General features: G+C 39.3%; 2 protein-coding genes and 1 long non-coding RNA gene across 10 annotated transcripts in view; 1 reads left to right on the forward strand and 2 right to left on the reverse strand.

The window, feature by feature from the left end:
* Positions 1 to 5,576, reverse strand: part of LOC122842732 (actin-related protein 2-B) — a 15,415-nt gene extending 9,839 nt beyond the window's left edge. The window contains exons 1-4 of one of the 3 annotated variants that reach the window (XM_044136875.1): positions 5,375 to 5,576; positions 2,701 to 2,811; positions 504 to 719; positions 218 to 290 (exon numbers count right to left, since the gene is read on the reverse strand). In XM_044136875.1, coding sequence (XP_043992810.1) covers positions 218 to 290; positions 504 to 719; positions 2,701 to 2,811; positions 5,375 to 5,422 — 448 coding nt within the window. In that variant the 5' untranslated portion in view covers positions 5,423 to 5,576. Of the gene's footprint in view, positions 1 to 217; positions 291 to 503; positions 720 to 2,700; positions 2,812 to 4,781; positions 4,802 to 4,857; positions 5,031 to 5,374 lie in introns of those variants that run through there. The other 2 variants (XM_044136876.1, XM_044136877.1) reach the window with 2 other exon arrangements.
* Positions 5,443 to 7,378, forward strand: LOC122842733. The gene is made up of 3 exons (XR_006372610.1): positions 5,443 to 5,528; positions 6,202 to 6,309; positions 7,297 to 7,378. It is a non-coding gene; the product is annotated as an uncharacterized LOC122842733 (long non-coding RNA).
* aftphb (aftiphilin b) lies at positions 6,672 to 16,603 on the reverse strand. 6 transcript variants are annotated; one of them, XM_044136870.1, is made up of 11 exons: positions 16,481 to 16,603; positions 16,144 to 16,210; positions 12,885 to 14,059; positions 12,630 to 12,769; positions 11,456 to 11,582; positions 11,302 to 11,358; positions 10,366 to 10,482; positions 10,236 to 10,293; positions 7,834 to 7,920; positions 7,592 to 7,715; positions 6,672 to 7,466 (listed from the first exon to the last, which is right to left on the reverse strand). In XM_044136870.1, the coding sequence occupies exons 3-11, from the start codon at positions 14,022 to 14,024 to the stop codon at positions 7,322 to 7,324; spliced, it is 1,995 nt and encodes a 664-aa protein (XP_043992805.1). In that variant the 5' UTR covers positions 14,025 to 14,059; positions 16,144 to 16,210; positions 16,481 to 16,603; the 3' UTR covers positions 6,672 to 7,321. The 6 variants fall into 6 exon arrangements, with proteins under 6 accessions (XP_043992805.1, XP_043992802.1, XP_043992803.1 ...); XM_044136867.1 differs by having other exon boundaries at positions 6,679 to 7,466; positions 12,630 to 12,796; XM_044136868.1 differs by lacking the exon at positions 16,481 to 16,603 and adding an exon at positions 16,295 to 16,469 and having other exon boundaries at positions 6,679 to 7,466; positions 12,630 to 12,796.
* Positions 16,604 to 17,424: the final 821 nt, after the last annotated feature.

The raw sequence follows: 17,424 nt of genomic DNA on the forward strand, positions 1-17,424 counted from the left end.
CAAAACCTAAAGACAGAATTGAAATAGTAATTCTTTAATAAAAACGACAAACTACCTAGAGTAGATACTGACCAAACGTTATGAGAGAAACATATCATGTAACAATTGTGGCTCTAAACCAGTTTTATTTAGCTGGACTGAGAATAAAAAATGGCTCTTTGGGTGGTAAAAGTCACAGATAGATGGTATAAACCTTCAACCGTGGTTGAACTCTTACCCTGGGCATACAGTGTCAGGACAGCCTGGATAGCGATGTAGACTCCTGCAAACTGGTAGGTCTCAAACATCACCTGTGTGGAGGATGAACAAATATTTTGGTTTGATAAGAAAAAGCTAGCAGCACACGCAAACATTAGCTTTTAAAACACGATTTTAGAAGATTCATATCGGCGTCACTTCTGCAAAGCTTTTTAAATACATCGCGTCCTCCGGGACAGAGGCTTGTTTAATTCAATCAATCAGGCAAAGTAAGCCGCTCCAAAACAACACGCGCGTCGCTGTACCTCGATGATTTTCTCCCGGTTTTTGGTGGGGTTCATGGGGGGTTCGGTCAGCAGGATCTTGCAGTTGCGAGACTCGATGTTGAGCTTCTCCGGGCCGAAGGTGTAGTCCCAAAGGTGCTTCATGTCATCCCAGTTCCGGACGATGCCGTTCTCCATGGGGTAGTTGACCTCCAGCATGGAGCGCAGCTCGCTGGCCTCGTCCCCCACCATCAAGTCCTGGAGGAAGGTGGTCAGCAGAGACGAATACTGTTAGAATTCAGCTCATGAAGCTCCTTATTTGGATCGCCTGGTGTCACTCAGACAAGTTGAAAACCAATACAGTAATAGGGCTGAAACGATTAATCAAACTAATCGCGATTAAGTGGATTAATCGCAATTAATAGATTATTGAAATAATTGGCAACTAATTTAGTAATCAATTAATCGCTCAGCGGAGTATACAGACTAAAAATGTCCATTTGCTGAAAGAACGCCACAGTCAGAGAGACAATTAAGCCAAAACTGTACAAAAAGGTAAACATTTTGTATTTATGATGATGCCTTCATTGTAAATATGTTCTACCCAGAACTCCTCAAGTGGCAATTTTAGCTTCACCTGGTTCAAATTCTAGAGAAAAATATATGAAGCACATTTATCCAAAAGCACAAACAGATTAGTTGACAGTACCTTTTTTTTTTTTTTACTGCAGATGCATCCTTTGCTAGAAATGATCAAGCGTTCACTAAAGGAATGCTTTGTTATTGCATTTTAGGAAATAAAATGTGAATTTTATTATTTCAAAAAAGGAACTGAATTGTTGATTTATACCTGTTTAATGCATTTCTAATAAGGTTTTAAAACAACTTAAGTGACTAAGTGAAAATTTGATCAATCAATAGAACAATTGATTACTAAAATAAATCTTTCTTGCAGCCCTATACAGTAACTTTATTACATTCGGCTCCTCCTTGTTGACTAAAGCTTAAACATCTTGCGCCATCTGTCTACTGGCAAACAGATGTATTCCTGTAGCCTTTCAGCTTGGGACTCTGTTACCCAGCATGCACTACAAAGCATCATTTTTCCATGCATTTACACCTGGAACCACTTCCCCTCGGCAATAGCAAACCACCCCTCGACCCCCACATCCAACCATCCACATGCAAGGCCGCCTTGGCAATGTACACAGCTGCCGGGTTAGAATGCGGCGTTAGCCACACAGTCAAGCATCTCACGTTCCGCTTGGAGACATCAAAAGCCGACTGAAAGCAGCCATTTTATGGGTTCATCCTGTGTGCTTTGGCATCAGCAAAGTACCAGTCGCAGGCATCGCCTCGATGTGGTCTTAAAAGAAAACCAGATGTCCTCTCATCTCAGACTGCCAGCTGTCTGCCATGTGTCCTCGAGTGAGGAACACTTCTTCTTCCGCTCCTGACTGGACGTTGCGTTAAAATGCCCACAGTTCCAACAAACGCATAACCGGCGAGAACCGAGAGCTTAAGCTGACATTTCAATTTCTCTCCCGCTTAAAGCGGCGGCAGGGTTGAGGTGGGCGTTTTGGCTGTCAGGGCGAACGACGAGATCAGAGGCTCTAAAAATGGAAACGTTCCAAAATCTCTTTTAGCGCTCCATCGATAACAGCTGGCCTCTGATTCATCGCAAGCATTTCTGCCAACGCGCTCAGCCTGCAAAAGGGAGTACATTAACAAAGTGATGGATGTCTTCCTTATTCCCTGCCACTAACTTGGCCCAAACACACACACACGCACACACAAAAGAAGAAATCAGCAAACAAATTAGGTGTTAAATTTAAAAAAAGAAGAAAAGAAACCAGGTTCCTCATTTTCAGTTTGAGCATGACATTTAAAAACCATCGGCAGCAGGCAAGAACAGGACTCCCACAACAACCTGAACTTACCATCTTCTGGGAATTCTACGTCACCGAGGGACAACGAACGTGGAGAAAGGGCAAAACAGGTAGAAAAAAACAAAAACAAAAGACGAATGAAGGAAAACAAACAGGAAGAAAAGTCGAGACAGGTGCCAATACGAACCCTCTGCTGTCTTCAAACTGATTACCTCTGAACTTACAACACCTCACATCTAAAACTGATTTACAGGTGGGGGTTTTCACACAAACTGTGTTCTTTTATTTAGAATTTAGAAGAAGAAAAAGAAAAAAAAGAGAAGATTTTGATCAGATAAACCACTTCGTACCTTGATCTCAATGTTTCCCACTTTGGCTGTGGAGCGGATGATAGGCCTCCCAACAAGCGCAGGGAAGATGTGCTCTGGGAAGTTGGAGCCTGCATAGCCGCACTTGACAAACTGCAAGGGGCAGAAAGTGACCAGAGGAAAAAGGAAGTGATCAGCAGACACATTAAAGCGCTTCAGACATATACAATCCACAAGTTAGCTCTAGAAATCTCGCGCATGAAGCCAAAACCTTTGAAATGTTAGCATTTTTTGCATAAACCATTCATGCGATGAAACTCGTATGCCAAACAAGACCCAGTGACACAAAATAAAATTGTTGAAACCATTATCTTGCCCTTTGTAATTAAATTTGCAACTTTGCCCCATCAGTGCAATGACCAAATATTCCAAACAATTTAGTAACAACTATCTTCATGGACTCTTGTTGCAACATTTAGCTTCTCTGCACAAAGCACTCGTTTAAGTTGTGTAACAGAGTCAAATTAAGGACAAAAAACAAAAAAAGAAAGAACTGTTCAAATTTTAATCTTCTCAAATAAGAACACAATATTTAAGTAGATAAATTAGTTCAAGCCTCCTTTACCAGCTTCAGAGAAAAGCTCAGATCTTAAAATAAGGTCATTTCTTGTGCTGATTTACAACTCTGTATCGGCAGCTTTAAAAGTAAATAAATAAATAAATACATTTTTAAAAAATTCAGTCATCTCACACTGAACTCAGATCTGACACAAAATGTGTCAGATCTCTGAATATGTGCCTGTGACATAAGCGACTGTGGTTTAGTCTCTTCTCGCTTCCTCTTGACTTCTCTATTCAACTCTGACATACGGATGGCTTTTTCTTCCTCTCTCACTTTGCTGGCTTCACACAGAGCTATTGAAAAATTCACATCCGAAAAAAAGCCTTATTAGTCAGTAACGCGCTGAGCCAACATCCTCCTCGACTGCTGACGGTGTTTAGATAAGGAAGTCCCTGCAACTCCAGATGAGGCAGTGGTACCTGTGTGTGCAGTGAGCACATTCCTGAGTTTCTGCAAAGATTAGCAAGCCGAGTGCGTTGTGCATGTGAAGAGGTAGAAAATACACCAAAATCAGCTCAGCTCTGGTGACACAAAAAAGTAAACTTGTATATAAATTTGATATATTGCAATATGTTTGAAAGATTTAGTAAAAATTTGTGAATAACATTTATTCAAACATTTGTGTCATTTTCCAAGCTGGGATGGAGAATGTAGATTTAGTTTTTTAACCAGTTTAATTTTGTTTTTTCATCAAATGCCACTTTCTGTTCTTCTACCTTATCTTTTTGTCTCTTTAAATTAAAAGCAAAGCTGGAAAATGTGTTGCAGGTTCTATGATTTAAAAAAAAAAAAAGTATGTGCTTGGAATCCACCAGAAAATGAAGGAACTACTACCGGGTATCAAAGCATTTATAGCCAGACTACTTGATTTTTAAAGATTTTATTTGACCTGTAAATTGCCGATCAGAATATTGTTGAAATATTGGCTGATTTCGACCTCTGGCCTTCTGACTGGTGCATCCTTAATTGATCAAGGGTTTACAAATGCACAATCATAACTATCATGTAATTAAGCAAACAAAGATGTCAGCTAGAATGTAATAAAAAGAATGCCTTTATCAATTAGTTGGGATAATCGCCATACTTTATTGATAAATGGTAGATATAATTGTGGTTGTGTCAGTGTACAGCAATAAATTTAAATGCATCAAAAACAAAACTGGTCAAGGTCTAAAGGTCCTAAATGGATTATCACAAATTCCTGCCTTTAAAACAACGAAGATCCTAATGTGTGTGAATATAAAGCAATTAGGATGAAATGGCAAAAATGCGCCTTAAGATTAACATATTTATTGGCTAATGAACATTGGTCGACCGCTGTGACAAATATGGCAAATTTATGGTTTTAATGTTTGGAGGTATTTTTTTCCACAAAAGTGAAGGCTCGTATGCTAGCATTTCCTGTGACTTCCTAAATGCTTGTCAATAGCAATGGACCCAACAATGTTTTTAAAATGTGCGAAACGCGGTTAATACATGAATGCATTTGTGTGTTTTTCACCCAGTTTAGCTGCCGCCAGGTAATATTTTTTGGGCGAAGTCGCTGCAAAGTCCATACAAGAGGTTCCTCTATTCACCTGACACGGCCTAGTTAGCCTTCCACCTAGCTGTCGATGGCAATTTATACAAAAAAATACATTCGTTTAAATTTATAAGCAAACCAAATGAATAGCAAAGATAATGAAACTGGAAATTACGAGCTTTTGTCGAGTAAATCTCTAAAAATCCCTGACGCTGCTAGCAGACAACCAGCTGTTTAACCTGACAGGCTACTTAGCTAGCAGCTTTAGCTCAGCTACCGTTGGTTACGATGAACAATTCCCGTTAGTCGCGATTTTACACAACACGAGCGCTTCAGCCATAGCGACGAATTCAGCTCTAAACTTGACAACTGTAGAAACTCAGAGAGGTGTTTCCGAGGCGATTTCGGATGAATGAAAATTTGCTGGAAACGAAGCTACACGCCCAGTTCAGGCTAGCTAGCTTCAGACGCTGACAGCCCCACTTCCTGTTTCAGCAAATTGTTCGACATTTCGGCTCCGTCTAAAGCGAAGTGCAGCTCGGTGGAGCAGCGAGCCGAAAACGCAAACCTACCCCGGTTCCATTGTCACAGACCACTACTTTCCTTCCCTGGCTGTCCATTGTGTAAAAGCCCAGTTGCCGCTGAACCCTCCTCAACTTTCTTCGGCAAGCCGGAAGGAAGACACAGCAGCCCGGCCAAGAAGAGGAAGGGAAGGGTGCTCATCCGGTATGTGACGGAGGCGCTAAAATCAATGGTTACTCCCTCTGTGAGATTGTTAGGTCTTCGACATAAAATGCTTTTATATATAGTTTCATAACCTTATTACATTACCGCTTAGAAGTATTTTAAGTTTTTATTTTAATGTCAAAATATTATTTTTTCGTCATTTGAGTTCAAGACATATTTTATGCTTGAGCTTGTCCTATCAAAATGATTCTCTGATTCATAGTCGCATCTGTGGAGGCCAGCAAATGCCAAGAAATAATTACTAAATCTTTACATTTGTCCCATCTTCTATGTAGCTGTTTTACATGAGTTGCATTAGTATCACTTTAGAAGTCACCCATGTTCACATTTACCAAAAAATTTTATGAAGTTTGTGTTTTGTTTTGTTTTTAAGTACTGCTACTTGTTCCTTTCTCCTTCTCTTTGAGGTCACACTCTCATATGTTGCCATAGAAGTGACTCTACTCACTAACATTCAGCTCACTAAGCAAAATTATTTTGCCTCAGACAGCCTACAATATTACTTTGCCTCATCACCTGTGACTCATCATTCTGCCAAGATATGAACTTCCCTTGATGGATGATCACATAACATTTGTAACAGCACCATCGTGTTTATGCTGTTACTGCTGTAAACAAAATGTATTGTTTCTTTATCCTTGATTTTTAACAGGAATTTGTTGACTGGAGATACACTGCATATTGTCATCACAGAAAGATAATTTGCTGAGGAGTTTTTGCTAAGAAGGCCGTCTCTGCAGGAGACATTGGATAAAAACAGGTGAAGAAGTTTTTTTTTATTTACCTCACCCATAAAAAAAAAAAACAGACTCTCGATTAGAAACATGTTTTGTGCCAGAGCAGTAAAAATCCCACAATTGTTCAATTTGTGATTCACTGAGGTAACTCAGTCTGTGACTTTGTTTCTCATCTGTTTTTGAATTTAGATTGTGACCTTGTGTGTTGCTTTATGAGATAGTTTATCCCACTTCTCATTGTGAGACTATTTAAATGATTTTTTGATTCTATGAGTTTTGTCAGTACAACACTGACAAAACTCAGGCCTGGATGTGGGTAGTGAATTTAAATTATAGAAATTTTATTTTCACATAGGGCTTGGAGACCTTTAGCATCAATATCAGATATTAATATTTAATAAATTGATATCAGATATAATTTTGTATGGTAATTTAAAACATTTAAGTACAACAACAACAAAAAAAAAAACAACAACCATGAAATATTTCTGAACTGTCACCAAAATGTACATAAATGCAACTTCCCATCTTCAGGACTTCTCAGTTGATCCATAAAGTACATTCTCTATAACATGTGAGCAAAAATCAACCTATAATTTGTTACTTACAAGTTTGCATATGTTTAGTCTGACACCTTTTTATTTAAAATAAACATATGCATACTCAAAATATTCAAAGAAAACAACATTATACAATACTTAAAGTAAATACATGTTGGTTAATATTGCAATAAAACCCAAAGACTGAACCTTAAGACAGTAATACTTAAATACACTGTAATGCAGCTGTATATATGCTCAAGGTTTAATAGTTAATCGTTTTGATTGGCTTCCATTTTGAATGATACATTAAATAGTCAGCAGGTGGCGTAGTTTGATCAAAACATGACGGTCCTTAACCAGACAAATTAGGCCAGTAGGGGGCGTCTCAGATTGTACTTCTTAAAATCTACATCAGCTCATGTACTGTACACACGCATATTTTGTTCTTTATTTGTCTTTTCAAACAAGTGAGTTGTCAGAGGCTGCCGAGTAGCTAAAGTAGTTTTGGGGAACTGTGAGCTTCGGGTCCGAGAAAGACAGGGAACATCAGAACTTTGGCCTGCATGAAGGACAAGTCAGGAAGTTCAGAAATCATTCTGCCAGCTTCACCACTCAGCTCTTCTTGGGCGGAAGACTTCCTGATCAACAACAGAAGCACAAATAAACAAATGTAAACACCAATAGCTGGTTTCTGTAAGTGGTTTTGTATTAGGCTTAATAAAACACACAAAGTATAGCATCTGAACATTTTTTGCTGACAGACCTGGCGGAAATGCTCGTGCTCTCTGCTGCGGACATCAGGCGGTTCAGAGTGTCTTCTATCTGATTGGTTCTATTGTCAGCTTCCAGTTTGCTTATGATTAATTTATACAGCTCGCGGTCGACACCTTCCAGACGCAGATTGTGCACAGCAAACACATAAAAGGGGACAAAAGCTTCAAGAGAACTACAGGAGCATAAATCAACAATGTTTACAGAAGATTTCACCAACGCCGGTGTGCTGACCTGGAGGAGGACTGCTGGCTCGGCTGCTGCTGCTGGATCTGCTCTCGTCCTCAGACCCAAAATAATCAAGGTTGAATGAGGAGCAGACTGATATCAATAGGAGAAATTGAATGGAAATGAGAACTAATGCTGGGTTTCAGTCTCTATTTAACCTCACTATTTGGTTTTTAAAGTTTCCTCTAAATGCACTTTTAGTTTTTATCCAAAAAAAGAGCAACTTAAAGGAGATGCAGTTTCTCCCTGTCTGTATTTGTAAAGAACAAATGTTATCTTCATAAAACAACCATTAAAAATATTATTAAAAAAAAACAAACATACAAAAACAAATCTCAACTTTGCGTTCAAACCAGAGAGCAAAGTTGTAAAATCTTATCAGTTGTGAAAGGTATGAGGAGAAGACCAAACAGGGAGGATCAACTGATTTATTTCAGTATTTACAAGGATTTTCCCAGCAGTCTTTTATGCAGCGCATGTCTCAATTTGAGCAATAAAACTGAATAATTAAAAAAAAATAAAAATAACAGTCTAATGTAGAAAAAAAAAAACTGCTGGCACAAGTTACAACTCATCAATAAAAATTTCTGCCGTATTTTTGAAGCAGAAACAATTTTCTATCGGTAATGAAAAACAACAAAAGCTACTAAAATGATTGTATTATAAGCCTCAACACGAGGAGCTCGGCTTTGTGAGACAGGTTAAGGTGCTTAAATAATAAAGAAAACGATCAAATTCAGTAGAAAGTTACAGCTGGATTGAGGATGCAGGTTTTAAAGCTTTATTTACATTTGTTGCAATGAGGTTTGATTTATTTTTGGATCAAAGTTGTTCTTTGATAACATACTGCCCTCTACAGGTCAAAGGAAATTGTGTTTCAAAATTCTCCAGTTTAATAAAGAATGCTAGCATTTCAGAAAATGTGGATGTCAGTATTTCAAAAATGATCAGTGAGATGAGCTCATTTGAATCAGTGTTTACGTCGTTTTCATTTGAGGAGGAAAGACATGCTGCTCAGGTGAGTTTCTGAAGGTCATATAGGTGTGTTTACATTAGTTAGCTTCCCTGTGCATGTTAGGAAACAGTCAGTTTAGTTATGCTGGTAGTTAATATCTTAAGTACTGCAGCGCAGGCACATTTCATTTACAGTGCATACCCTCTGAAGATTTTTACATTTAGTAATGCTGAAACCACAAACTAGTGTTTGTGATGGATGTCGTATGAAAAGTCAACACAAGGAAGTGCAGAAGGAAAAAGGAGACATAATATTCCAAATTGTCTATGAGATAAGGACAAATGCGTGAAATTTTGCTGAAGCCAGAGGCATTTTGCAACGCAGATTTTAATTTTCTTTTCATGAACTTTTCTTAAAGATGTGCTACAATAATGTCCAGTTTCATGACAATTTCAGATTTTTCTTTACCCCTAAAAAGTTTAACAAATCAAATTTTAGTAGATTTAATAAAGTATTCCTGAGCAAAGATGAGCTGATGACCTGAGCCGATGTGTGTGTGTTGTTTATGTTTTCTCTGTAAAGCTTTTTCAAAGCTCGGGGAACCATCAAGGCCTTGTGAGGCAAAAATGAAAAATAATATGGAAATGTTTTTTTTTTTTTTTTTAGTACAAACCTTTTCACGTCAAATAAAAGGTGACAACCAGATGATATTGACACCTTTGCAGAAAAAAACAACAACTGAGTTTTGCAGCAGGCATAAGTTAGCAGGTGCACTGCAAAGACACAAAATATTACAAACTAATTTTTGTGTAGTTTCTAATGAAAATATTTTAGAACACTTGAAATAAGGAGAAGCTAACTTACAAGTAACTTTTCAGCAAGAAATAGGAGCTTGTACTGAGTTAGTAATTCCTTAATATTGTTGGAAAAAGTGCTAGTTCTATTGGCAGATTATTTCACTTACAACATGGGGAAAATGTCTTGTTATAAATAAAATAATCTGCCAATGGGACTAGTACTTTTTCATAAATATTAAGGAATTATTGACTTAAAACAAGCTCCTGTGTCTTGCTGAAAAGTTACTTGGAAGTTTGTGTTGTACTATTTCAAGTGTACTAAAATATTTGCACTAGAAACTACACAAAGATTGCTTGGTAAGATTTTGTGTCTTTGCATTGTATATGCACCGAATATGAATATATTCATCTTTTCCTCATCACAATGGGACTGATAAATACTGAGATAAACACTCCAAACGGTCACAGGAGGTAAACAGAAGAAGTAGATCTTCTTCTTATCAACATGATTTCAGCGCTAACCAGCTGAGTAAAGAAAGAGGGAAAAAAATGTAATAAAAAACACGACAGAAGCAGAGGAAGTGAGACACTTTATGGCAGCCATCAGGCGTGGCTGGTAGACTACTAGGGGTGAGGGGCTCGGCAAGGGGACGTACCCTCCTGGGAGCTGCCATGGCCTCTGCAGCTCCAGTCCGGCTGGGTCGAAGGAAGCTCCTGCTCAGACAAACTGATATCAGTGTTTCGGCTTTAACGCGTTTATTGTCGTGTTGATTTAGCGAACGCCACCTGCGCCGAAGGAGTCGAGGGTTTCTGTGTTTCCGGGGGCCCTGAGGGTGCCGCGACGGCCGTGCGTCCTGGAGAGCACACAGCCGGCGAAGGGTCTTTGGTGGGGTCCAGCATTCCCTGATGAAATATTAAGAGACTTAGTTACATTTTAAATAGTGTGGTCAAAACAGATTAAGTTAATCACACTGTAGCGTTGTGATTAATCACTATGCTTAACTTTGTAAGCTTGAAATAAAAATACGCAACGCAACGCCGCTTCTACCGCATTCCAGCCCATTAGGATGAAAGGTATCGTCATGGTACTCAACAGCAACTAAGGGAAACTTACTCCACTCATGCATGCAAGTAGTAGAAAACTGTTTCAGGGGACAACTGAAAGATAAGATATATTTTATTCAGTTCTTGGGTTTCTAATGCCACCCTGGGCATCAGAAAGCAGCTGCTCATATGAAAAACCGCCACTGTATGCACGTTTTCCAAAAGTAAAATAAAAAAAAAAGATTGTCTAAAATGAAACACGTCTGAATATTCTCAGTTTTCTAGGTTTTCATATTCAGGGAGGTTTAAAGGAAGTCATTTTGTGTGAAACCGTCATTTAAACATGTCAACTATAAATTGTGCTTCGCTGGAAGGACAATTCATCGCTGCAATACATACATGTTGTCTTGGTTTTATCCAAATTTGCCGATGAGCACACCAGTTTGACTCTGCTCGCTCAACTTATCGCTTGCATTTGCGAGTTTGCATTGTTGACCGCAGTACAAGACCGTGTAACACGCTGCTGCGAACCAGGTAACCCTCAGAGGCCTTTAGGTATAAATGGGCCATTCGATTAATCGGCACTAGGTAATATTAGCATCTTAAATTTAGCAACAACACAATAATTAGTGCAAACCAAGGTTATTATCATGACATATAAAATATCTGAGGACTCACCAGGGAAGAGGCATATGCTGGCACAGTCACTGCCTGCTTCTTTGTGCCAATAAAAACCTTTCAGGGGACAAAAACACAAAACAATCCCTAACATATGCTGGCTCAGGTTGTTGGGGCACAGTTAAATAAAATATCCTTCTGGATATGAACTTACAATGTTCCTAGTGTCCACACCAAGGCACCTGAGCAGTGTAGTGTTACTGTGAGAACCTCCCCACTTAAACTGGAGACCAAGTGAGCAGTGCATGTCCTCTGATAGGCTGAACATCAGCTGCTGAATCCTGGCAGGAGTTGGGAGAGAAACACACACAAAAAAAAACCCAGCAAAAATTGTTATTTTTGTAACTTAGACAATCTGACTGGATACATACCCAGCTCACGACTGGTAAGTCCAGATCCAATGTGTGCTTAACCAAAAACGGCAGTGTAAAACCACAGACACTGCAAATCTAAACAAAACAGATATAATGAGGCTTCATGCCACTTTCAGTAAAATAATTAGATTTTTTTAAAGGTGTGTCATCATCGATGGCTATCAGGTTACTTAGGTAAGCATTTCAAAACATGTTTGGAGAATCAAAACTTTGCAAATGACATGCAAATGTTTATCCTGAAGACCAGATTTGAGCAGCAAATCTGATTCAAACAGGCCTATAAGGTATAATGCTTTACACCAACTGATTGGTATCTCAATGGACAATTAAACTTGCATTTTGACGGTTCTGGCAACAAACATCATAGTTGCCCCCAAATATTATGGATTAAATTATTTTTGCCACATTTTGCTGTCACCTTTGAATAAAATTTACGACCAAAAAAACTGTTACTTTGGGGAATAACAATCAAGCATAGCACAAACTGTGAACCCGGGTTTGTGTCCATAATCGAGGCAAAAAGCTAGCTAGCTCGGAACAGTAGCTAGCCAGAAGTAACAACACTACTTCAAACAGTCCTGCCACAACAAAATTGATTAACGTAGTTAGTATTAAAAGGTAATTTTTTTATGAATTCAAGACATTTTAAGGCTTTAATTTTAGACACACAAATTTAAGGCCTTTTAAGCAATGCTAGTATGTGGACACCCTGAACAAATAAAGTGTTTTCCAAACTCAGATGTCATAGTTGGAAAAAAAAATAGTTGGATAATCGAGCAGGCCTAGCTACTAGCACTCATGAGAAACTCCAACTTTTATATTTCAGGTGACAGAAGCAATGTAGACACTATCAGATTTTGTAGATCTGTAACCCATTCAGAAATTTCATTATAATCATGAATGTCTTTTCTAACTCTGTAGTCTGGACACAGCAGCTGAGTCATTTGTCGTTACCTCAGAGAACGGCTGAGTTCTGGGATCTCCTCCTCCGTCTCTGCAGGCTGCTGGATGTGAAGTAAAGCACCGAGGTTGGGCAGGTCCTCCTCACCTTCCACAACGGGGACACAGACCTCTGGGAAGCTGGACTGGAGGAGCTGCTGGACATGGCAGGAAAGGGAATCCTGAACAGTTAGGACGCAAAATTTAAAAAGAAAAGTGCTGATGAACGGTAACAAAGCCAGGATTCTATTTCAGAGATCTGTTTTCTACCTGACAGCTATTCATTCTTGTTACTCCATCCTGTTCATCGACCGGCTCACTGCGCTGTGTCGACGGTCTTCCCTCCGCCGGTCTGCTTTGGTCTGAGAAGTCCGCCCATGTTGGTCTCTCTTCGTCGTCCTGCGTGGGCGCCGAGCAGAAATCCGCAAAGCTGTCACTGGGTGGAAGGGTTCCCAGACTCTCTGCTCCCGTGTCAGCTGTCTCAGCGGGTTCCCTGTGACGCAAGGCGTTAGCGTCGGTGAAGTATGTACGTTTCTCTGGGCAGGAGGTAGCCGAGGTTTCCTGAGTGGCATCACAGTGAGGCACATTCAACTCAGACGGGCCGAGCTTCTCCACAGCGCTGCTGACGACAGCATCAGAATATCCACAGTCTTCCACCTCGTCATCAGTCTGGTCCCAATCAGACCGGCCACACTGAGATGTAAGGGATGAAACATTTGGTTCCTCTGATGACCAATCGTCATGACAAGACACCCTGTCGGAAGCAGGCTCTGCCACAAAGAGATCCAGAGTTTTCCCAACAACGTTTTGCCCTTCCTCAGCTGCTCCTAAACAAACATTTCCTTCGTCTCCCTGAGGTTGACAGTGGTCCTGAGGTGGTTGCACAAGTGCTGTATCTCTTTTCTCACAGTGCTCGCCCTCAACGCAGATACCTCCATTTGCCTCGCCTGCGTGCTGGGATCTAGGCTCAGACTCCATGACAACCTCCTGCCCGGAAACACATTCGCGTTCGTCCACTTTGCCATCCCACTGCTCCGTGAAGCCACAACACCAGGGGTGTCCTGCCTGCTCTGTGAACATAGCGAAATCAGCAAACCCCGTGTCCTCCACAGAAGAGTCTTGTGCCCCGGGCTGTAGGTCTTCTCCAGCCCGTCCATTCGAGTAGTGCAAAGAAGATTCAAGATCGCGGCTCCCAGTTTCCTCAGACGGAGTGCATTGAGTTTGTTCAACCAGGTGACCATCCGACTGATGGGTTGCTGACTCTGTGAAGTCGGCATGACCAAGCGGGGAGCAAACGCCCCCTATACAGAAATCCCCAAAGTCATCCTCCTCTGACCTCACCCCATCATCACCGTCATCATCCAGCGGAGGGGGGGAGTAAGACGGCGGGGGCATTACATCAGGCTCCATAAATTTGTCTAGCAGGACCCAAAGGCCTCATGCGTCTGGCAGGACAGGTAAGGAAAACAAAAAAAGTATGGTCACAATCCTTTAAGAGTCTTTTTTTATTATACTCAGCTTGGGTTAAAGCTTTAGTTATAAACCTACTTAATGCTGGTGATGAAATAACTCTTACTTAACAACAAAGTGTCTTGAAGCTTTGTTCAGGATGCTCAACAAAGCATCCTGAAATCTTGTTTCTGAAACCACAAGAAAGTTCTTCTTATGGTTTCAGAGAGCAGGACCCTCAAGATTGTTAATCTAGACCTTTTTAATTGGGTTTTATCACTGTAATAACCAAAACAAACAAAACCAACACTGAGAACCTATAACACTACAAAATCCATAGTAAGCATGATTTACATGTGACAAAAATGTTTTTAACCAGGCTCATACAGTTTAAAACTCAAAATTAGTTTTCACAAATTTTCAGCACCACACTTTGAAGATAAAAACAACACAAATAAACTACACAGTTTCTATTCACTAGTATATGATATGATAAAGGACCTTTTTCAAAGAAGTTGAAACACTATAAAATATAAAACACAAACACACAAAACTAATAAACCTCCAATTAAAAAAAATGCACCTTGTGACAAAACTTAAGCACAAAGATGTAATGATCCGATTTGGACTTTATTTGAAGACCGATGCTTGGTCAGTGGTTTAACAAAGGAGCTGGACCGTCTAGAATGGGCAACAGAGGGCATAATGGTGGAGCAATAGTGTTATCAAGAAGTTGCTGAAGCATCTGATAGTCAGCTACAGTAGCGAGTGAAGGTGGCTGGACACAGAACATTCTAGATATAATATCTACAGGTCACTCCTGCTAGCGATTGAGGCCAATCTTACAGCGCTGCCATATGTCATTTACATCCATGTGTCTGAATATAATACCCACAACTTCTCGGGACAACAAGCTGGTATAGTATGCATCTATAGATTGTCTGTGTTGTGTTTAACCAGGTAGGCTGACATTAGGACTTGATGAGTGCAGCATAGGGTAGAAAACAGCTCCTACCAGACAAATCAGAGTGTTTGTGATTTCAACAGTAACCTCAGGACAGAAAACAGGGCCAACCGGACATAAACTAATCATCTTGCTTATTGTTGATGGTTGATATACAGTACAGACCAAAAGTTTGGACACAACTGTCCAAACGTTTGGTCTGTACTGTATATAAATACATATTCACATTCCAATATGTGAATATGGAATATCCACATTCCATATTCCATGTGGGGCAAAGACTCATAATATGATACTGTTGTCAAGAAGTTTGATAATACCGTACTATTATAAAATATAATTATCTGTAAAGCAGTTTCTTTATGAGAAATATTAACAGTCTCATACAACAAAACAGATTTTATGTTCCAATGAGTAACTTTAAAAGTACTTTTTGAAAATAGCAACCTTTAAGGAAGTATTAAACATGCTGTTCATGAAGCCCACGTTTTCAACAATAGGATTTTTTAACATCAGTAACATAAAACACCAAACCAATTTTAAAAAGTCACTTACTGATGACTAATTTTAAATGTCATCTGGAAGTGAAAAAGCGTCATAATCAGCAGAAATAAACGCTTTCAAACATCCATCCCAGTATAATGAATCTATTTAAAATGTTTAATATTCAAATTATTATTTTTTTTTTATAAGTCTGTGTAGATTCATATGAAGTAAACACGCAGACGGATTTTTGTTGTTGAGACTGTGCTGACAGTTAATATTTTGCGGAAGTTGTCTTTCTGGGTTTCCCTAAAAGTCCGTTTTACATTTATGTGTAACGTTCATGTCTAGTTCAGTCGCTGAGGCGTTTGTGGAAAAAAAAAAAAGAGAGAGCGAGAGAGAGGCCAGTAAACCGATACACAGGAAAGATAATCCGCCTCAGAGTTCAGCAGCAGCTCCGCGGTAATGGATTAACGGGTTTATTATACCATCCTTTACTTTAAACACGCGTTAACGACTGTTTCACCATTTGAATGTCATTCTACATCCCTCGTTGTTGGTTTAATGTCATGGGTTAGCGCAGCTCTTCGGGTTTGTTGTCAGAAAAGAGAAAACAACCACTGCGGTTCCTACCTTGTCCGTTTCCCCCAGTCTTCATGGTGAACAGAGCAGACAGGTGACAAAAACAGACAAACTAACACTACAAAGTAAAAACAGAGAGAAAAGTGTCAAGTGAGTGTAATCCGACACTGACAATTAATTGTGTTTTAAACAGAAATCTGACCCCATTAGCTCATTATTTTTGTTCCCATCGCAGCAGATTAGCTAGCTTTACCACCAGTACCCGGTTTCTGTTGTAACTTATCAGCCGCCATGTTATAAAACCTTATCTCTCTACAACTGACTAAAAGTTAGTAAATTTTAGTCGATACAGCTTTTTAGTTTACCAGCAACAATTAATTTTGCTTGCCTGTCAGAATCGCAACCCTATTCCTCCATCATCTCTCAGCATTATTCTGTATGGGAATGAGGTGGAAACTGGAATGCAGGACAGAGAAAGAGGTCTCACTGCTCTACATATGTCAGTACATCCTTGCTGACACAGGAAATGAGCAATACAAACATCTAGGATAGGGACTGTCGGTTATAGATCCCTAATTTAAAAAATGCACAGTACATAGGGCAAAGGGTAACTCCAACTTTCCAAAAGAAATAGAGGCAATTTTGTAGTGTACAGCAATTTTCCAATCCTAGCATCGTGCTACGTCTTTAAAATAGACAATCTATGGTGACGTCCAGGTTGCCTGGGTGAAATACTACCTCCTGCTGGCCAAATTTGGTAAGACAGTTTAATTTGTATAGCACCTCTTCAGTAATTCAAGGGGATTTAAAGTGCTTTACATGAATGAAGATAAAATAATAAAGCAAAAAATAAAAACATTACAGTGGCAAAGTAATGAGTAATGACAGACTACAGTTTATGACGTTCCATTTGCTATTCATTAAACAAATACAGGAACTCAGTATTTCATCATTTTTGCAGTTTCCACCTATCTGGAACAAAATTCCATACAAACTGAATAACCTCATGTTTAATCAGTGTGATCCTACTCACTCTGTTGGATTAAAATATCATAATTTTAAGAATATTTAGAAAGGAGAAAAAAAATATTTTTTTTATTATTATTAGAAAGTGTCATAATCACAGTGAAATAAAGAGGTTCAACAGTTGTTTTAGCTATGCTATGTAGAAAAAGACACTGCATTACTTGTGCAAGACATTTTGTACCTGTAATTTCAAAATAAATGTCATTTTGATTCCTTCAATGTATTTATGTAACACGTTTCCAACATCACAAGCTGGGAAAAAAATGTTCATTTCCTAAAACAACTGTTTATATAGCCAAGGACACA

The sequence above is a fragment of the Gambusia affinis genome, linkage group LG13 (assembly GCF_019740435.1).
Source record: "Gambusia affinis linkage group LG13, SWU_Gaff_1.0, whole genome shotgun sequence".
Classification (NCBI taxonomy): domain Eukaryota; kingdom Metazoa; phylum Chordata; class Actinopteri; order Cyprinodontiformes; family Poeciliidae; genus Gambusia; species Gambusia affinis.

Coding starts and splice junctions, on each gene's coding strand:
- aftphb (XM_044136867.1), bottom strand. CDS start 14,024: ATGGAGCCTGATGTAATGCCCCCGCCGTCTTACTCCCCCCCTCCGCTG. Junction 12,797..12,884: donor CAAGAATGAATAGCTGTCAG/GTAGAAAACAGA, acceptor CTAACTGTTCAG/GATTCCCTTTCCTGCCATGT. Junction 7,716..7,833: donor AGCCAGCAGTCCTCCTCCAG/GTCAGCACACCG, acceptor TGCGTCTGGAAG/GTGTCGACCGCGAGCTGTAT.